The 19,987-nt window shown below is 43.9% G+C and overlaps 1 protein-coding gene across 2 annotated transcripts in view; it reads right to left on the reverse strand.

The window, feature by feature from the left end:
• LOC138248844 (uncharacterized) overlaps positions 1 to 19,987 on the reverse strand; it is a 347,922-nt gene that overhangs the window by 151,618 nt on the left and 176,317 nt on the right. For both annotated transcript variants that reach the window (XM_069202796.1, XM_069202795.1), the window contains exon 6: positions 10,541 to 10,636. In XM_069202796.1, the coding sequence (XP_069058897.1) occupies positions 10,541 to 10,636 (96 nt within the window). The remainder of the gene's footprint in view (positions 1 to 10,540; positions 10,637 to 19,987) is intronic.

Genomic DNA, 19,987 nt, shown 5'->3' on the forward strand with positions numbered 1-19,987 from the left:
GCTAAAAGATTTTGTGCTGACCTGAAGTCTTGTTTTTCTTTCACTGCTATGCTGAAACCTGTACAGTCTACTTGTTTTCTATGCACACCTATGTTTATGTTTTATTTTCGTTTGTTGTTTTTCATTTGTTTGGGTAGAGGAGGAAGGTTGTGTCAGGATGGGACATCCCATTATACCATGTGAAGGAGGGGAATTTATATGTAGTACCCCTTCACGCGGGGGATCACGTGGTATGAAGCATGGTGTGGGGAGGGGACATAATAAAAGGACCAGGGGCCTGGACCTCATGGTCAGAAAGTGCAAGTAACCGGAGTCGCCTCCATTTACTTTCCTACCGGCGAGTACTATCTAAGGCCTCACGAGCCTGACACAACAAAAGAATCAAGAATTCTCTGGAACCCTTATTTCTCTTGTATGTCTCAGATCATATCTTTATGATAGGATTGTGGCTTCTTTTAAATCCACACCAGAAATGTGCACTTTCCCCCTCTGGACTGTTGCTGCTCAAGGTCTATTTCTTTTGGAAGATTTTTATTCTCAACTCATTTTTAATTGCGGCCTCTATGGTCCTACCTGTAAGATATAATTTTGGTCTCTCATGAAGCCGCAGTATCACCGGTCGTGCACAGATAACCCTCTTGAGTCGGACACAAGCTTTTTTTTTTTTATACCAGGCTGCAGAACCTTAAATTGTTACAAGAGGTTCCAAAGTATCGACTGTTGCTTCCTCTGTCTGGAAATACCACACAACCCCCTGAAGGGCTCCCTTTTGTTAAAAGTTTTAGGGCACAAAAGTGAAAACTCAACTGTGTTTTTGTTTTGAGCTTGTCAGACCAGAAAATGTGTGTGACCTCAGAACATTCATTTGCAAAGTCACTTTTGCTAGTCTAAAGATTTTTGCTTTTTTTCTGTTGGCTGAATTAATGGGTTATGGGGATGATAGTCTTTCTCGGATCTCTGTGCTCTATTCGAAGCAGGGGAAGACACCCTAATATTTATAGGTATAAGAAGTACTTTTATTCTATACGCTGGCCAGCATGTGAACTGTTTATGTATAGCAGTGGTTCCCAACCTGTGGTCCGGGGACCCATGGGGGTCCACAAAGCCTCTTCAGGGTTCCGCGACTGCTTAGAAAATTAAATAATATTAACAGATTAGGTCCCCAGCTTTCAGTAATGAATCAATGGGGGGGTCCCCAGATTCCAATAATAATTCAGTGATAAAATGAATAAGGAGATACAACCATTCACACGCAACCAAACATAACAGGCTTAAAGCATGTGCATCAACAGGACACACCAGTGGGAGGTCCCACAGACTGGGTGAAAGAGGTAGCAATGAGTCTCACTATAGATGTGGGGAACATTGAAAGATTTGGTGTTTGTTAAGCACAACAGGGCTGAGAGCTGACCCCGCTCATGTTCAGCAGCAACAGTGATGGAAGGTAAAGGGAGGGATGCACGTGCTGTAAGGAAGATCGGAGGCATGTTACCTCAACTGATCTCTCGGAGCTCACTCAGGTGGGGTACCAAGCAGCACCTGAGCAGCTGTGTGCACGAATTTTGGTTTGAGATTGTGATCGCCTGACTCCAAGACAGCCTGAAGCCTCGCAAAATGTTGCTGATCTTTTTAGACTTCAGGCAGCCATCTTTGAAAATTTGAAAAAATAAAAAAATAGAAGGGTGAAGATGAAGAAAGACTCAGAGCGGGGCTTTCCCTCTGAAGGGCAAAAAAAAAACCAAAAGGGAAGAAACAAAAGAGCAGCCACACAGAAGGGAGAATGGAAGGATAGAGATGTGGATAGGGTGAAAGGTTAGTGAGATCAATGTGATCCTTTGAGAAACAAATTGAAAACAAATTTGAGATGACATTCACTAACTTGGTTTAGAAATCTTGGTAAATACCATTAATCGTGACAAATTATCAGCAAAAAGGTTTTAAAATGTGTTTAAAGAATGTTCTGAAAGTTGTTTCTATAGAGGATCACGCACAGCCTCTCACGCAATACGACTCTACCCACATCACCACCAAGGACGATGCCAACCTGAGATAAAGGCCAAAGCAGGAGACAAAGCCAGGATCCCCCCTGACGAGCACAACAGGCTCAGCAGGAAGCCTTCAAGATGTGAATAACAATGAGAGTAACTATGCCATGGCTCACTGCCAAAAAGAAAGATTTTGTGCACAAAGGCGAAACTGTGTTCCCGGTAATTCATTCAATTCACTGATTCATTCAAAGAAAGTAAATCCATGAAGCCATACAAAATGTCAATCATAACTAAATAACACTACAGTATAAATTAAAGAGAAAGGATACTCTCCTTGTAAATTAAAATGTAAAATTTAGCAAAATGCACTGAATAACAAATGCCGGATGGAGTTTTAGATGTATATTAATCCCTATTAAAGTGGATGGCGCTTTGCTTCAAATACTATTTAAATCTACTCCTGGCTTAAGCACGGTGTACACCACAAGAATAACCTATTAACAGGGGCTCAAATGTTATTCTAGAACCAATAAGTGAATCAAGATTTCTAAGCAATCACCTGGCATATAGTATGAAGCATTCTTACCCTTTATGTATACACTGAACACATTTTGACACTTCACTGGCAGAAAATCAGCAGTTTCACGTGGAGGAAAGAGACTCTTGTGATGGAGAATTACTATTTTCCTTCTAATAGCATTTATACATGGAAAAGAAAGATACAATTTTGAGATTTAGACTACTGAAAAAAGAAAGAATAAACAGGGACGGCACCTAACCCTTCATCATGGATCCCATTTACTCCTGATGGCCCAGTGCGCCTGGCGTAAAGCTGATTAACAACACTTTCAAGGAACTCAGGTTATTTTCATTGTGACAACTCTATGTTTGGTTGTATCTTATAGGGGACGTAGTTAATGCACAGGCCTCTAAAGTTACACATGTTATTATCCCAGGCTCTACTTTAGCCCAAGATCTAAGAATTCCAGCAAGTCTTTTAGAAGTTGGTGGATGTGAGGCAACCAGCAATAAACAACAGGGTCACTACATCTACCCATGCTATTATCTAATGTTTACTTTAGCACCAGAAGGAAGCTTTCAGGATCTTAGAGGGTCTTTTAAACATTGGCTGGTGTAGGGCAACCACGAAAAAATGGCAGAAGCCCCGTCCAGCACCATGAGGTTTTCTTATCCCAGTAAGACGCTGGGAACCACAGGGTTTCGGGCAGCAGAGCTTCAGCTGATGCGGCCTGTGGAAACATTTTTTTTTAATAATCCCTTGCTTACCTCTAGTGTGTGTGTGTGTGTGTTTACAAAACAAACTATGATATGGACACATGAATTTATCCAGATTTTTGCAAGAATGGTGTTGCTTTCTCTATTCATCTCAAGGGTTTATAATTTGGTAAGATACATACTATTCACCAATAGTTCATATGAAATTATATGAAAATTCTATCAACCGAAGGCTCGGATTATGCATTTCTTTCATTTTATTCGCCTCAGCAGCCCATAGAAAACAACCAGTATAACATTTAGCAAAAGACTACATATCCCATGAGTCTTTCTGAGTTCAACACAGCGGCCAGTAACAAAAGAGGGAGCCATTTCCAATCATCCACCAAGGAAAAGCACTTCTTCCTTCACTGCTCACCTGCCACTTAAGTGCTTTTCCTTCCTAAATGATTTAAAAGGTGATGATTAAAAGTAATTAGTAATAACTCTGTTCGGTGTTGTTTAATTAAAGATTTTCCATTGCGGGTTGTTTCCGTAACAATCACGCTCTTCCACAGAACATTGTCTCCTCAGATCTATTGTTGGGGGCGTATGGTTAACCCCGTGACCCTTGGGGGGAGTGCCGCATGCTCATAACCAGGACGCGGGGGAGGAAGCAGCTGCAGGCCCGCTGTAGACGAAATAAACAAAACCAGGACCGTGGTGTGGTATCAGCACCACCACGGGGCGTGTGGTGATCATTCAGCATCAGTAGACGACGCAGGGTGCTCGCTTAGGTCGGGGTGCTGTCACCTCAGCACGCCTTGTCTCCTCCTTCCGTTAGGCCGCGAAGGGAAGACCATTATCTCAACGAGTGCGCATGGCGAATCCCCAGCAAATCTAGCCTTTTGCAGCTCCAGCGTAAGTCGTTGCGACTGAGGAACTTATCTCACCTGAAGCCTGTGATCGTTAGAGGGCTGTCTTCCACTGCAGCCTCCTTCAATCAATAAACACTAGTACCGGTAACAGACATTCCTATAAACAAGCATTCTTAACTGCAAGCTGTGTTGTCTTCTTCGGAAGGGCGTCTTACATCTCCAAGGCCACTATAATATATTGATAGCACATGAACTACAGCGGCAGGTAGAGACAATAACTATAGCGCAGATGCTTATCCCCATCTTTGAGGAGCTGGTGGACGCTATAGATGCCTCTCTACAGAAAGCAATTTCTTCAGCCTTGGAGCCCATGAGTAGGCAAACCTTTGAACTAACAACCAGACATAGGGGGTTATTCTAACTTTGGAGGAAGTGGTAATCCGGCCCAAAAGTGACGGTAAAGTGACGGATATACCACCAGCCGTATTACGAGTCCATTATATCCTATGGAACTCGTAATACAGCTGGTGGTAAATCCGTCACATTTGGGACGGATTACCACCTCCTCCAAAGTTAGAATAACCCCCATAGACTTTTAACCCCTGGCAGGGAAGAACAGGGGTCCTTGCCTCCAGGTGACACTTGGGGCACCCTTAGGGAAAACGGTTCTTACAAACCCACCACCAAGGTTAGGGCTCGTTCGTCACCTTCCCACACATTTGAAAGATTGCACAAAACCTATTTGAAAAGGCACTTAGACCTTAATACTCATGATGTTGAGCCCCACCCTGGGAATACTCTCAATAAGGATATCTACTCCCCACGTGGAATGGATGCAGATGCCGGGTGTAGGAGGCTGGACTGGCTTGTAGTGGGTACCAAGAGGTACTTACACCTTGCACCAGGCCCAGGTATCCCTTATTAGTGTAGAGGGGTGTCTAGCAGCTTAGGCTGAACTAGGAGACGAGTGAAGCTCCTACAGTACCACTAGTGTCATATGCACACTATCATAAGAAAACACAATACACAGATATACTAAAAATAAAGGTACTTTATTTTTATGACAATATGCCTAAGTATCTCAGTGAGTACCCTCAGTATGTGGATAGCAAATATACACAAGATATATGTACACAATACCAAAATATGCAGTAATAGCAATAGAAAACAGTGCAAACAATGTATAGTCACAATAGAATGCAATGGGGGCACATAGGGATAGGGGCAACACAAACCATATACTCCAAAAGTGTAATGCGAACCACGAATGGACCCCAAACCTATGTGACCTTGCAGAGGGTCGCTGGGACTGTAAGAAAACAGTGAGGGTTAGAAAAATAGCCCACCCCAAGACCCTGAAAAGTGGGTGCAAAGTGCACCTAAGTTCCCCAAAGAGCACAGAAGTCGTGATAGGGGAATTCTGCAAGGAAGACCAACACCAGCAATGCAACAACGATGGATTTCCTGACGAGAGTACCTGTGGAACAAGGGGACCAAGTCCAAGAGTCACGATCAAGTCGGGAGTGGGCAGATGCCCAGGAAATGCCAGCTGTGGGTGCAAAGAAGCTGCCACCGGATGGTAGAAGCTGTGGATTCTGCAAGAACGACAAGGACTAGAAACTTCCCCTTTGGAGGATGGATGTCCCACGTCGTGAAGAGTCGTGCAGAGGTGTTCCCGTGCAGAAAGACCGCAAACAAGCCTTGCTAGCTGCAAGGGTTGCTGTTAGGGTTTTTGGATGCTGCTGTGGCCCAGGAGGGACCAGGATGTTGCCAATTGCGTGAGGAGACAGAGGGGGCGTCCAGCAAGACAAGGAGCCCATTCAGAAGCAAGCAGCACCCACAGAAGTGCCGGAACAGGCACTACGAGGTGGAGTGAACCAGAGCTCACCCGAAGTCACAAAGGAGGGTCCCACGACGCCGGAGGACAACTCAGGAGGTCGTGCACTGCAGGTTAGAGTGCACAAAGGAAATCCTGGAAGAGTGCACAGGAGCCAGAGCAGCTGCAAAACATGCGGTTCCCAGCAATGCAGTCTAGCGTGGGGAGGCAAGGACTTACCTCCACCAAACTTGGACTGAAGAGTCACTGGACTGTGGGAGTCACTTGGACAGAGTTGCTGAGTTCAAGGGACCTCGCTCGTCGTGCTGAGAGGAGACCCAGAGGACCGGTGATGCAGTTCTTTGGTGCCTGCGGTTGCAGGGGGAAGATTCCGTCGACCCACGGGAGATTTCTTCGGAGCTTCTAGTGCAGAGAGGAGGCAGGCTACCCCCACAGCATGCACCACCAGGAAAACAGTCGAGAAGGCGGCAGGATCAGCGTTACAAGGTCACAGTAGTCATCTTTGCTACTTTGTTGCAGTTTTGCAGGCTTCCAGCGCGGTCAGCAGTCGATTCCTTGGCAGAAGGTGAAGAGAGAGATGCAGAGGAACTCTGATGAGCTCTTGCATTCGTTATCTAAAGAATTCCCCAAAGCAGAGACCATAAATAGCCAGAAAAGGAGGTTTGGCTACTTAGGAGAGAGGATAGGCTAGCAACACCTGAAGGAGCCTATCAGAAGGAGTCTCTGACGTCACCTGCTGGCACTGGCCATTCAGAGCAGTCCAGTGTGCCAGAAGCACCTCTGTTTCCAAGATGGCAGAGGTCTGGAGCACACTGGAGGAGCTCTGGGCACCTCCCAGGGGAGGTGCAGGTCAGGGGAGTGGTCACTCCCCTTTCCTTTGTCCAGTTTCGCGCCAGAGCAGGGCTGAGGGATCCCTGAACCGGTGTAGACTGGCTTATGCAGAGATGGGCACCATCTGTGCCCATCAAAGCATTTCCAGAGGCTGAGGGAGGCTACTCCTCCCCAGCCCCAACACCTTTTTCCAAAGGGAGAGGGTGTAACACCCTCTCTCTGAGGAAGTCTTTTGTTCTGCCTTCCTGGGCCAAGCCTGGCTGGACCCCAGGAGGGCAGAAACCTGTCTGAGGGGTTGGCAGCAGCAGCAGCTGGAGTGAAACCCCGGGAAAGGTAGTTTGGCAGTACCCGGGTCTGAGCTAGAGACTCGGGGATCATGGAATTGTCTCCCCAATGCCAGAATGGCATTGGGGTGACAATTCCATGATCTTAGACATGTTACATGGCCTTGTTCGGAGTTACCATTGTGACGCTATACATATGTCGTGACATATGTATAGTGCACGCGTGTAATGGTGTCCCCGCACTCACAAAGTCCGGGGAATTTGCCCTGAACAATGTGGGAGCACCTTGGCTAGTGCCAGAGTGCCCACACACTAAGTAACTTAGCACCCAACCTTTACCAGGTAAAGGTTAGACATATAGGTGACTTATAAGTTACTTAAGTGCAGTGGTAAATGGATGTGAAATAACTTGGATGTTATTTCACTCAGGCTGCACTGGCAGGCCTGTGTAAGAATTGTCAGAGCTCCCTATGGGTGGCAAAAGAAATGCTGCAGCCCATAGGGATCTCCTGGAACCCCAATACCCTGGGTACCTCAGTACCATATACTAGGGAATTATAAGGGTGTTCCAGTATGCCAATGTAAATTGGTGAAATTGGTCACTAGCCTGTTAGTGACAATTTGGAAAGAAATGAGAGAGCATAACCACTGAGGTTCTAGATAGCAGAGCCTCAGTGAGACAGTTAGTCATAACACAGGTAACACATACAGGGCACACTTATGAGCACTGGGGCCCTGGCTGGCAGGGTCCCAGTGACACATACAACTAAAACAACATATATACAGTGAAATATGGGGGTAACATGCCAGGCAAGATGGTGCTTTCCTACACTGGGGACAATTCCGATATTCTGGATGGAAATTCTGCTCAACAATCTGGTCCCAGCAGACCGTAGGGGCTAGACGGCGACTTCAATGCCCTACGGTGAATGAGAAGAGTGATGATACCCCTCAAGATTCAGAGGGACCTCCGGACAGGTTAGATCCAGAGGACATAAACCACCCCTGCTCTGTGGACTGGGTCCCAACAGCTAGTGTAGCAAGAGATGTCGGCAACCGCATTCATAAACCTATGAACAAAGAGGCTTTGGGAAGACAGAGTAGAATGTCCTAGACCCTGGTTGCCTGGGAAAGGAGTCTGTACCCCTGATATCGACAATAAAATGGATACCTTTATACTTTTATTACTAAATTCATCAAAGACCTGAAGAAGGGCCTAGATCATTCCTTGAAGTCCCTCAGGGCAAATTACCTTGATATCTTGGGTCCCCTCACATAAAATTCTGGATATGACCGAGGAGGCCTACGAGACTGGCAATCTGATTGACCCTTTTATTCTCACCAGCTGAGCTCAACAAGCGCTCTGTTTCCTTGTAACACAAATTGTGGGTTATCTACTAAATGAAGAAGAAGATCGTTACAGATACAAATTGAACCCAAACTGGAAGAACTTACTACCATGGAGGCAGGACCATTGGCAGAAGGGAGTCTCTTTGGAGATCCTTCTATTAAATAGCTCACACAATTTGTGACCACTTTTTCTCCCTCATTAAAGTGCAACAGTCCATGAGCAGAATATGTAGAAAAAGATTTTTGGAGGAGGTGGAAGAGATAGGGGCACTCATCCAGCCGTGCCTACAATTCAACCCTCTGCAAACTCTACATGATACACTCCATGCAGTGGTAGGAACTAAAGAGGCTTGGGGGCTTTCTTCCCCTCCTGTGGTAACGGCAGGGGCCGCAGCAACGCAGGAGTCTTTCAGAGACCCAGCAGCATTTCAGGTGGCACTAACAGTAAGCAATAACCCCTTTATTCTACAAGAGGTGGATGGGAGGTGGTAACGATGGTTTGCCCACAACTGGGTACAGGTCCCAGGAGATGCATGGGTACTCCAACCACTGGGGTTTGTATCTAGAATTCTAAGGGACACCTCACCTATTATTCCATCCCTGGGCCCTGGTATTTCTGCAGGAGGGATTGCTATATGCTTTTTAGCTAAAGGAGCAATAGTGCCTTCTTTTCTCCACCCCAGGGGTTTCCTCAGCAACATTTTTCTCATGAAGAAAAAGGACACATGGTATCGTCCCGTGATCAATTTGAAAGACTTCAACAAGTGGGTGGCAACGCCACTTCAGTAAGGAGGGTATACACCCGCTCAGGGATATCCTCCCAAATGACTGGCTGTTGAGGCTAGACATGAAAGACGCTTATTTCACCATTCCATTACCGCACCCCCACAAGCACTTCTTGATATTCGAATGGAAAGGACAAGTCTTCGAATTCGTTTGTCTTCAGCTCGGTCTTTCCTTCACACCACGGTGATTCACCAAGGTACTTTGGCAGGTCATGGAATGGTTGTGTGCCGGGGCATCAGACTTATTGTCTACCTTGATGACATTCTTTTAATGCACCAACATCAGAACATCTTTCTGTCTCAAATTCAGTTGGCAATGTCCCTCTTCCTGGACCTCAGTTTATTGTCAACGTCCAGAAGTCAGAGTAAACACCCATCCACAAATTGTTTTTTTGGGGGGTTGAGATAGACACCATTCACCAGAGACTGCCTCAGCAAAAGATGCTCCCCATGTGCAGGCAGCTATGCAAAATGCTTTCAGAAGAGAGGATCTCTCCAGGGCTTCTGGCCAGAATTGTAGGGCTTTTATCGTCTTCTATCCAGGTCACCTTCCTGGGTCCACTGCACTACAGAGCTCTTCAAGGCCTGAAAGAGATGCAGCTCAGGAGGGGTTTGACGTATGCTCAGGAAGTGAGCCTCTGTCAGGAGCTGCGAACGGAGATCCGATGGCGGCTCGACCACATGCAGGGCTGCGTTGGTACAGGCATCTTTGGCATGACCCCAGATCTTATCATCGAGTTAGATGCAAGTCGACAGTGATGGGGAAGTCGCTGTGGAGATATTACCATAGGAGGTCCATGGTCAGGAATTAAAGAAACCCTACACATCAACTGTTTGGAACTTCTAGAGTGATCGTTTGCAGTGAAGAGCTTGGCACCAAACATCTCATGTTCCATTTTTCTGAAGATGGAAAACGTATCTGCAGTCCAGTACACAAATCGCATAGACAGCACATGATCCAAGGCATTAGCAGACTTAGCCATAGACTTTTGGAAACACTGTCTCCAATACAAATTATCTGTGATAGCCGAGTACCTACCTAGTCGAGTGAACCAGACAGCAGATTGGCATTCCAGACAACTGTTGGACTCAGCACGTGTAATTTGGACCCCACTCTGTTTCAGAGGATAATGCTCAAATGCTGTATGAATTCTTCACTCCCAGGGACAGAGTTATCAGTTGTGCTATAGGTACAAAGGCACCAGGGCTCACAGCTGTCGAATTATAGATGGTTATACTGCTCAGAAAGGGATGGGAGCATTTTCTATTTTAGCAATAGGGCTCTTGGTCAAAGGGAAGTTGGATTTGAATGCGGTATTTAACAGAAGTGAAGTGGTAGAATGGTAGTATCTATTGGAAATTAACATCTTACCAGTCCTTAAAGTGTTTTGTTCTGTGGAATCATTGGCATCATTACAATGTTGACTGAGCCTTTGGGATGGACCTTCTTCCAATTCCAAGTGTAATTCTATATTAAATCATAAAAAATAATGAGGATACAAACTCTGAAACACAAGTGATCAAATATATAAAAGAGAAAAAAAGATTAAAAGTGCAGCCAAAATCACAGAACAAAGTGCCTAATAAAGACAGATCCAATATCAAGTCCAGAAGTAATCATTTCCCCCAAAACAGGAACCAGACGTTTGTGCAGAATGGGAAAAAACAGGAAATAACAAAAAAAGGATAAAGTATTTAGAATGTTGCAGTCTTTTTTCACCAGAGATCTAAGTAGGAAGAAGAACAAGAAGAAAGATGGAAAAGAAGTGAAAATAAAACAGGAAAAGAGAAAATGGAAGAAGATGGGAGAGTGGGAAAAGGCTAAAGAGTAAGTCGGAGAGTAGGGATGAAACTGAGTGTGAGTGGGTATCCCACCAAACGCAACAAGCATTTGCTCAGCCTTGAGATCTAGTTTTAATGCAAGAAGGCACATAAACTGCATTTGTGCATGCCTCTGTCTGCACACTTTAGCACATTGAAGCGGATACTAGAGGTCACTCTTGAGCCAGGCTCAAGTGCTTGAAGGCCAAGGACCACAAGCCATTCATAGACATTATTCCAGTCAGGCCCCATTCCCCCGAATCCCCTCTCTCACCCAGGATACCAAATAATTCTAAACCGAGCTGAACCTCTTGAAGGTCTTGGTTCGATGGAAGTGGAAGCAAACAATAGCAAAAAAATAGCACAAAATTCCCCAAAAACTCAAATGTGTTTTTGGTTTTGGGAATGACAATTCATGAAAAGTGTACTATGTCAACAAATAAAATTGCATATCTAATTTGGTCTAAAGATATTTTGCTTTTTTCGGTTGCTGCATAAATATGGATTACAAGGGTGAAGTCCACACTGAGCCCCAAGGAGGTGCCACAGAAGAGGTGGCCTGTTTCCCTCGGCGGAGTCTCAGAAGCTGCTCATATGCATCGAATGCTGTGGGACACATTCTCAGAATGTTCTCTCTTTGGGCATGCAGTGAACTTCATCACTAAAGCATTTATATCCGGTCACATGGGGGAGAGGGTAGACAGCCACCCAATTTCTAGGATTGGAAGAGAGTCCTAAAATAGCAGCAAGAGCATCAGTGTGAAAAAAAGAAGGGGGACAGTGGAAGGGGAAAGGGAACTCAGAGTGAAGCCACTCCCTCTGAAGAGCAAACAACAAAAAAGGAAAAAGGAGAATAAGTACCATTAAGGGAAGGGAAGCAAGGGTTTAAAGTCAAGGTCGACCAGGATAATGTGATCATTTCAAGAAAAACTGAAAACAAAATTTGGCAAGGTTTTCCCTAAAGTTGTTTCAAGAACTTGATCAATGCAATTAGTTACAAAAATGTATGAGTAAATAGGGTTTCAAAGAATGGGTTAAAACAACTTTCTCAAAGTTTTTTTTTTCTCAAAGATTTCATAAGCTCTCATTAAATGAGACTCTACCTGCCCCAATACCAGCCCACCCAGCTGATGGTTCGACCTATTCTTTGCTTCTTCTTGTGTACCCTGTGAGGTGATGGGTGGAACCTGGGATATGTGCAATGGGGTGCAACTGGACTCACTGTCATCACTATGATTATCATTTTTGCTTGTGTCTGGATGAAGGATGTCCAAGACCTTCTCCTCCCACGATGTGAACTCTGGGGGAGGAGGTGGGGACCCACCGCCAGTCTTGTTGATGGCAATCTGGTGTTGTGATGCCATGGAGAGCACCTTCCCCCATAGGTTGTTCACCCTCTTCCTGATGTCCTCGCTTGTGCGTGGATGGTTGGTCACTGAGTTGACCCTGCTGACGATCCTCCACCTTAACCCCATTTTCCTGGCTATGGATGTTTGCTGGACCTGTGGTCCTCACAGTTGTGGCTCTACACTGACAATTTCATCGACCATGACCCTCAACTCTTCATCTGTGAACCATGGGTGTTTTTGATGGGACATGGTGGTTGTGTAGTGGTTTGGGGGAGGGGGAGGGTGTTGTGGGCAAGGGTGGAGTGTTTGGTGCTTGATGGCGTGTGTGGGGTTCTTAGTTGTGTGAGCTGGTTGGTTGGGATGTTTGTGTGCAGTAGTGATGTGTGTGTAGTGTTGATGGTGCAGCTGTGTGGTGTGTGCTGAGTGTGAAGTGTATATGTGCCTATGGTGTATGAGTGCTAAGTAATAGTTTTGTGGGTCCTCACTGTGTCTGTCGGTATTTTTTGTCACAAACGATTGTGGTTTGTGTGGGGGGGTTGTTTTATAATGGTGTGTGTAGGTACATGTGATATGTGTATCAGGTGTGGTGTATTCAAACTGTCCAATTGTATGAGGCTGGCCTGGCTTATAGTGGGTAACTGATGGTACTTACACTGTGTCAGGCCCAGTTATCCCTTATTAGTAGATTAGAGGTGTTCTAGCAGCTTAGGCTGATAGAGGTAGCTATAGCAGAGCAGCTTAGGCTCAACTAGGAGATATGCAAAGCTCCTACTATACCACTTATATCATATAGCACTATATCATAAGAAAACACAATACTCAAGAGTTACTAAAAATAAAGCTCGTGAACCATCTTCCCTTTTGCCTGACAGTCGAGCTGATCAGCACCAGATCGAAAATTCACCAAAGAATGGTGCGAGAAATTACCTCGACATTGGCAAAGATGAGCCGAGAGAAGGTGAGGCAGCTTCACACAGACAAGGCATGGGGAGGTATGATCTGCGACTTCTGCCAGTGACTTCTACGAAGCTAAAAGATTTTGTGCTGACCTGAAGTCTTGTTTTTCTTTCACTGCTATGCTGAAACCTGTACAGTCTACTTGTTTTCTATGCACACCTATGTTTATGTTTTATTTTCGTTTGTTGTTTTTCATTTGTTTGGGCAGAGGAGGAAGGTTATGTCAGGATGGGACATCCCATTATACCATGTGAAGGAGGAGAATGTATATGTAGTACCCCGTCATGCGGGGGATCACGTGGTATGAAGCATGATGTGGGGAGGGGACATAATAAAAGGACCAGGGGCCTGGACCTCATGGTCAGAAAGTGCTAGTAACCGGAGTCGCCTCCATTTACTTTCCTGCCGGCGTGTACTATCTAAGGCCTCACGAGCCCGACACAACAAAAGAATCGAGAATTCTCTGGAACCCTTATTTCTCTTGTATGTCTCAGATCATATCTTTATGATAGGATTGTGGCTTCTTTTAAATCCACACCAGAAATTTGCACTTTCCCCCTCTGGACTATTGCTGCTCAAGGTCTCTTTCTTTTAGAAGATTTTTATTCTCAACTCGTTTTTAATTGCGGCCTCTATGGTCCTACCTGTAAGATATCTCTCCTCATGAAGACAAAGACTTGAGATATAATTTTTGGTCTCTCACGAAGCTGCAGTATCACCGGTCGTGCACAGATAACCCTCTTGAGTCAGACACAAGATTTTTTTTTTTTAATACCAGGCTGCAGAACCTTAAATTGTTACAAGAGGTTCCGAAGTATCTACTGCTGCTTCCTCTGTCTGGAAATACCACACAACCCCCTGAATGGCTCCTTTTGGTTCAAAGTTTTAGGGTACAAAAGTGAAAACTCAACCGTGTTTTTGTTTTGAGTGTGTCAGACCAGAAAATGTGTGTGACCTCAAAACATACATTTGTATAGTCACTTTTGCTAGTCTAAAGATGTTTGCTTTTTTTTCTGTTGGCTGAATTAATGGGTTATGGGGTGATAGTCTTTCTCGGATCTCTATGCTCTATTTGAAGCGGGTGAAGGCACCCTAATATTTATAGGTATTACCAGTACTTTTATTCTATACGCTGGCCAGCATGTTAACTGTTTATGTATAGCAGTGGTTCCCAACCTGTGGTCCGGGGACCCATGGGGGTCCACGAAGCCGCTTCAGGGGGGCCGCGACGGCTTAGAAAATGAAATAATATTAACAGATTAGGTCCTCAGCTTTCAGTAATGAATAAATGGGGGGGTCCCCAGATTCCAATAATGATTCAGTGATAAAATGAATAAGGAGAAACAACCATTCACACGCATCCAAACATAACAGGCTTAAAGCATGTGCGTCAACAGGACACACCAGAGGGAAGTCTCACAGACTGGGTGAAAGAGGTAACAATGAGTCTCACTGTAGATGGGGGGAACAATAAAAGATTTTGTGTTTGTAAAGCACAACAGGGCTGAGAGCTGACCCCGCTCAGGTTCAGCAGCAACAGTGATGGAAGGGAAAGGGAGGGATGCACGTGCTGTAAGGAAGATCGGAGGAATGTTACCTGAACTGATCTCTCGGAGCTCACTCAGGTGGGGCACCAAACAGCATCTGAGGAGCTGTGTGCACCAATTTTGGTATGAGATTGTGATCGCCTGATTCCAAGACAGCCTGGAGCCTGCAAAATGTTGCTGATCTTTTTAGACTTCAGGCAGCCATCTTTGAAAATTTGAAAAAATAAAAAAATAGAAGGGTGAAGATGAAGAAGGACTCAGAGCGGGGGCTTTCCCTCTAAAAGAGCACAAAAACCTGAAAGGGAAGAAAGAGAAGAGCAGCCACACAGAAGGGAGAAGGGAAGGATAGAGATGTGGATAGGGTGAAAGGCTAGTGAGATCAATGTGATCCTTTTAGAAAAAAATTGAAAACAAATTTGACATGACATTCACTAAGTTTGTTTAGAAATCTTGGTAAATGCCATAAATCGTGAAAAATTATCAGCAAAAAGGTTTTAAAATGTGTTTAAAGAATGTTCTCAAAGTTGTTTCTATAAAGAATCACACACAGCCTCTCAAGCAATACGACTCTACCCACAGCACCACCAAGGACGATGCCAACCTGAGATAAAGGCACAAGCAGGAGACAAAGCCAGGATCCCCCCTGACCAGCACAACAGGCTTAGCAAGAGGCCTTCAAGGTGTGAATAACAATGAGAGTAACTGTGCCATGGCTCACTGCCAAAAAGAAAGATTTTGTGCACAAAGGCGAAACTGTGTTCCCGGTCATTCATTCAATTCGCTGATTCAGTCAAAGAAAGTAAATCCATTAAGCCATACAAAATGTCAATCATAACTAAATAACACTACAGTATAAATTAAAGAGAAAGGATACTCTCCTTGTAAATTAAAATGTAAAATTTAGCAAAATGCACTGAATAACAAATGCCGGATGGAGTTTTAGATGTATATTAATCCCTATTAAAGTGGATGGCCCTTTGCTTCAAATACTACTTAAATCTACTCCTGGCTTAAGCACGGTGTAAACAACAAGAACCACCTATTAACAGGGGTTCAAATCTTATTGTGGAACCAATAAGTGATTCAAGATTTCAAAGCAATCACCTGGCATACAGTATGAAGCATTCTTACCCTTTAGGTATACACTGAACACATTTTGACACTTCACTGGCAGAAAATCAGCAGTTTCATGTGGAGGAAAGAGACTCTTGTGATGGAGAATTACTATTTTCCTTCTAATAGCATTTATACATGGAAAAGAAAGATACAATTTTGAGATTTAGACCAAAGAAAGAATAAACAGGGACGGAACCAAACCCTTCATCATGTATCCCATTTACTCCTGATGGCCCAGTGCGCCTGGCGTAAAGCTGATTAACAACACTTTCAAGGAACTCAGGTTATTTTGATCGTGACACCTCTATGTTTGGTTGTATCTTATAGGGGACGTAGTTAATGCACAAGCCTCTAAAGTTACACATGTTATTATCTTAGGCTCTACTTTAGCCCAAGATCCAAGAATTCCAGGAAGTCTTTTAGAAGTTGGTGGATGTGAGGCAACCAGCATTAAACAAAAGGGTCACTACATCTACCCATGCTATTATCTAATGTTTACTTTAGCACCAGAAGGAAGCTTTCAGGATCTTAGACTGTCTTTTAAACATTGGCTGGTGTAGGGCAACCAAGAAAAAATGGCAGAAGCCCCGTCCAGCACCATGAGGTTTTCTTATCCCAGTAAGACGCTGGGAACCACAGGGTTTCTGGCAACAGAGCTTCAGCTGATGTGGGCTGTGTAAACAATTTTTTTTAATAATCCCTTGCTTACCTCTAGTGAGTGTTTGTGTGTGTGTTTACAAAACAAACTATGATATGGACACATGTATTTATCCAGATTTTTGCAAGAATGGTGTTTTGTTTTCTCTATTCATCTCAAGGGTTTATAATTTGGTAAGATACATACTATTCACCAATAGTTCATATGAAATTATAAGAAAATTCTATCAACCGGAGGCTCGGATTATGCATTTCTTTCATTTTATTCGCCTCAGCAGCCCATAGAAAACAACCAGTATAACACTTAGCAAAAGACTACATATCCCATGAGTCTTTCTGAGTTCAACACAGCGGCCAGTAACAAAAGAGGGAGCCATTTCCAATCATCCACCAAGGAAAAGCACTTCTTCCTTCACTGCTCACCTGCCACTTAAGTGCTTTTCCTTCCTAAATGATTTAAATGTGATGATTAAAAGTAATTAGTAATAACGCTGTAAAGTGATGTTTAATTAAAGATTTTACATTGCGGGTTTGTTGCGATGCTCGCGCACAGTGTGTGATATCACTGGGCTCGAGCATCGCTAGGCAACGGGGTGGTTCGAATCGGGTATTTTAGGAGACTGTTGATGGTGGAAGACGCGCTCTACATGTTCCTGTTGAAGACGCGTTGGACTCAGACATTGAAAGGAAAGTTAGAGATTGCTATGCCTGTAATTCATCCGACAAGACTCAGGTAACATTAAGACCACCTCTCCATCCTATTCCGTGTCCGGATGGACCTTGAGAAAGGATAGGCATAGATATTGCAGGGCCAGTAATGTATGATGATAAGCAAAAGTATCTATTAGTGTTGGTTGACCATTTCTCAAAATGGCCAGAGGTTGAGATTGTTAATAGGGCTGATGTGGATTCAATTGTGCACTTCCTGGACAAGGTGTTTCTGAAAGAGGGCTTACCTAAATGTATAGTCAGCGACAATGGACCTCAATTTATTTCTCGTATTTTCAAAGATTTTGTAGAGGGGAAAGGTATTGTACATAATACTACTGCTTGATATGATCCGGCAGGGAACGGTGCTGTGGAGAGATTCAATCGGGTGATCAAGGTTGTCATCCAAATGGCAAATTGTAACAATTTGGATTGGAGATGTGAATTAATGCGGAATTTATGGTCATATAGAACGACACCTTGTGTTCCTACAGGGTATTCTCCCTTTGTGTTGATGAGAGGGAGAATCCCCACTGGAAAAGATAATGTGGGTTGGAGCTCTGGGGATAAGAAGGTTGACTGGACACTTAATCAAGTTAAACACAACATTAAATCTTCCCAAGAGCAAAGCAAAATGTACTATGACACAAAACACAAATGTAAAGAACAAGTCATAAAAGTTGGCGATCTGGTGAGAGTTAATAATGAAAATGTCACTTACCCAGTGTACATCTGTTCGTGGCATTAGTCGCTGCAGATTCACATGTTGAGCACAGTCCGCTGCCTGGTGTTGGGCTCGGAGTATTACAAGTTGTTTTTCTTCGAAGAAGTCTTTTTTGGTCACGGGACCGAAGGACTCCTCCCTCTTCGGCTCCATTGCGCATGGGCGTCGACTCCATCTTAGATTGTTTTCCCCGCAGAGGGTGAGGCTGGAGTTGTTTGCTATAAATAGTGCCCATGCAATGGAGTGAATACGTATGTACATAAAAAGTTTATAATAATTATTTACAAATGTACAAATGTTTAAGATTTAAGATTTACTTCTAAACGGCTACAGGCTTCCCGGGTAGGCGGGAGGGCACATGTGAATCTGCAGCGACTAATGCCACGAACAGATGTACACTGGGTAAGTGACATTTTCAGTTCGATGGCATATGTTGCTGCAGATACACATGTTGAGCATAGACTATAAAGCAGTTACCTCCCCTAAAAGCGGTGGTTTAGCCTGTAGGAGTTGAAGTAGTTTGGAATAATGTTCTTAGTACAGCTTGGCCCACTGTAGCTTGTTGTGCATTTAGTACATCTACACAGTAGTGTTTAGTAAATGTATGAGGCGTAGACCAGGTTGCAGCCTTACATATTTCGCTCATAGGAATGTTTCCTAGAAAGGCCATTGTAGCACCTTTCTTTCTGGTTGAGTGTGCCTTTGGTGTAATAGGCAATTCTCTCTTGGCTTTAAGATAGCATGTTTGAATACATCTGACTATCCATCTAGCAATGCCTTGTTTAGAGATTGGATTTCCTATGTGTGGTTTTTGAAAAGCTATGAACAGTTGTTTTGTTTTCCTGATTAACTTTGTTCTGTCAATGTAGTACATTAGTGCTCTTTTGATGTCTAATGTATGTAGTGCCCTTTCAGCCACAGAATCTGGCTGTGGGAAGAACACTGGTAATTCTACTGTTTGATTTAAATGGAATGGTGAGATTACTTTTGGTAGAAATTTTGGATTTGTTCTTAGAACTATTTTATTTTTGTGTATTTGAATAAATGGTTCTTGTATGGTAAATGCCTGTATTTCACTTACTCTTCTGAGGGATGTGATTGCAATGAGAAATGCGACTTTCCACGTTAAATATTGCATTTCACAGGAATGCATGGGTTCAAAAGGTGGACCCATGAGTCTTGTTAAGACGATGTTAAGGTTCCATGAAGGAACTGGTGGTGTTCTTGGTGGTATAATTCTTTTTAGCCCTTCCATGAATGCTTTAATAACTGGTATTCTAAATAGAGACGATGAATGAGTAGTTTGTAGGTAAGCAGATATTGCTGCGAGGTGTATTTTTATAGATGAAAAAGCGAGGGTTGCTTTTTGCAAATGTAGTAAGTATCCCACTATGTCCTTTGTAGAGGCATGCAATGGTTGGATTTGATTGGTATGGCAGTAGCAAACAAATCTTTTCCACTTAGATGCATAGCAGTGTCTAGTGGAAGCTTTTCTAGCTTGTTTTATGACCTCCATACATTCTTGTGTGAGGTCTAAGTGTCCGAATTCTAGGATTTCAGGAGCCAAATTGCTAGATTCAATGATGCTGGGTTTGGATGCCTGATCTGTTGTTTGTGTTGTGTTAACAGATCTGGTCTGTTGGGTAGTTTGACATGCGGTACTAGTGAAAGGTCTAGTAGAGTTGTATACCAAGGTTGTCTTGCCCATGTGGGTGCTATCAGTATGAGTTTGAGTTGGTTTTGACTCAATTTGTTTACTAGATATGGAAGGAGAGGGAGAGGGGGAAAAGCGTATGCAAATATCCCTGACCAACTCATCCATAGAGCATTGCCTTGTGATTCGCGGTGTGGGTACCTGGATGCGAAGTTTTGGCATTTTGCGTTTTCTTTTGTTGCGAACAAATCTATCTGGGGTGTTCCCCAAATTTGAAAGTAATTGT

Source organism: Pleurodeles waltl, chromosome 8 (genome assembly GCF_031143425.1).
Source record: "Pleurodeles waltl isolate 20211129_DDA chromosome 8, aPleWal1.hap1.20221129, whole genome shotgun sequence".
NCBI lineage: Eukaryota > Metazoa > Chordata > Amphibia > Caudata > Salamandridae > Pleurodeles > Pleurodeles waltl.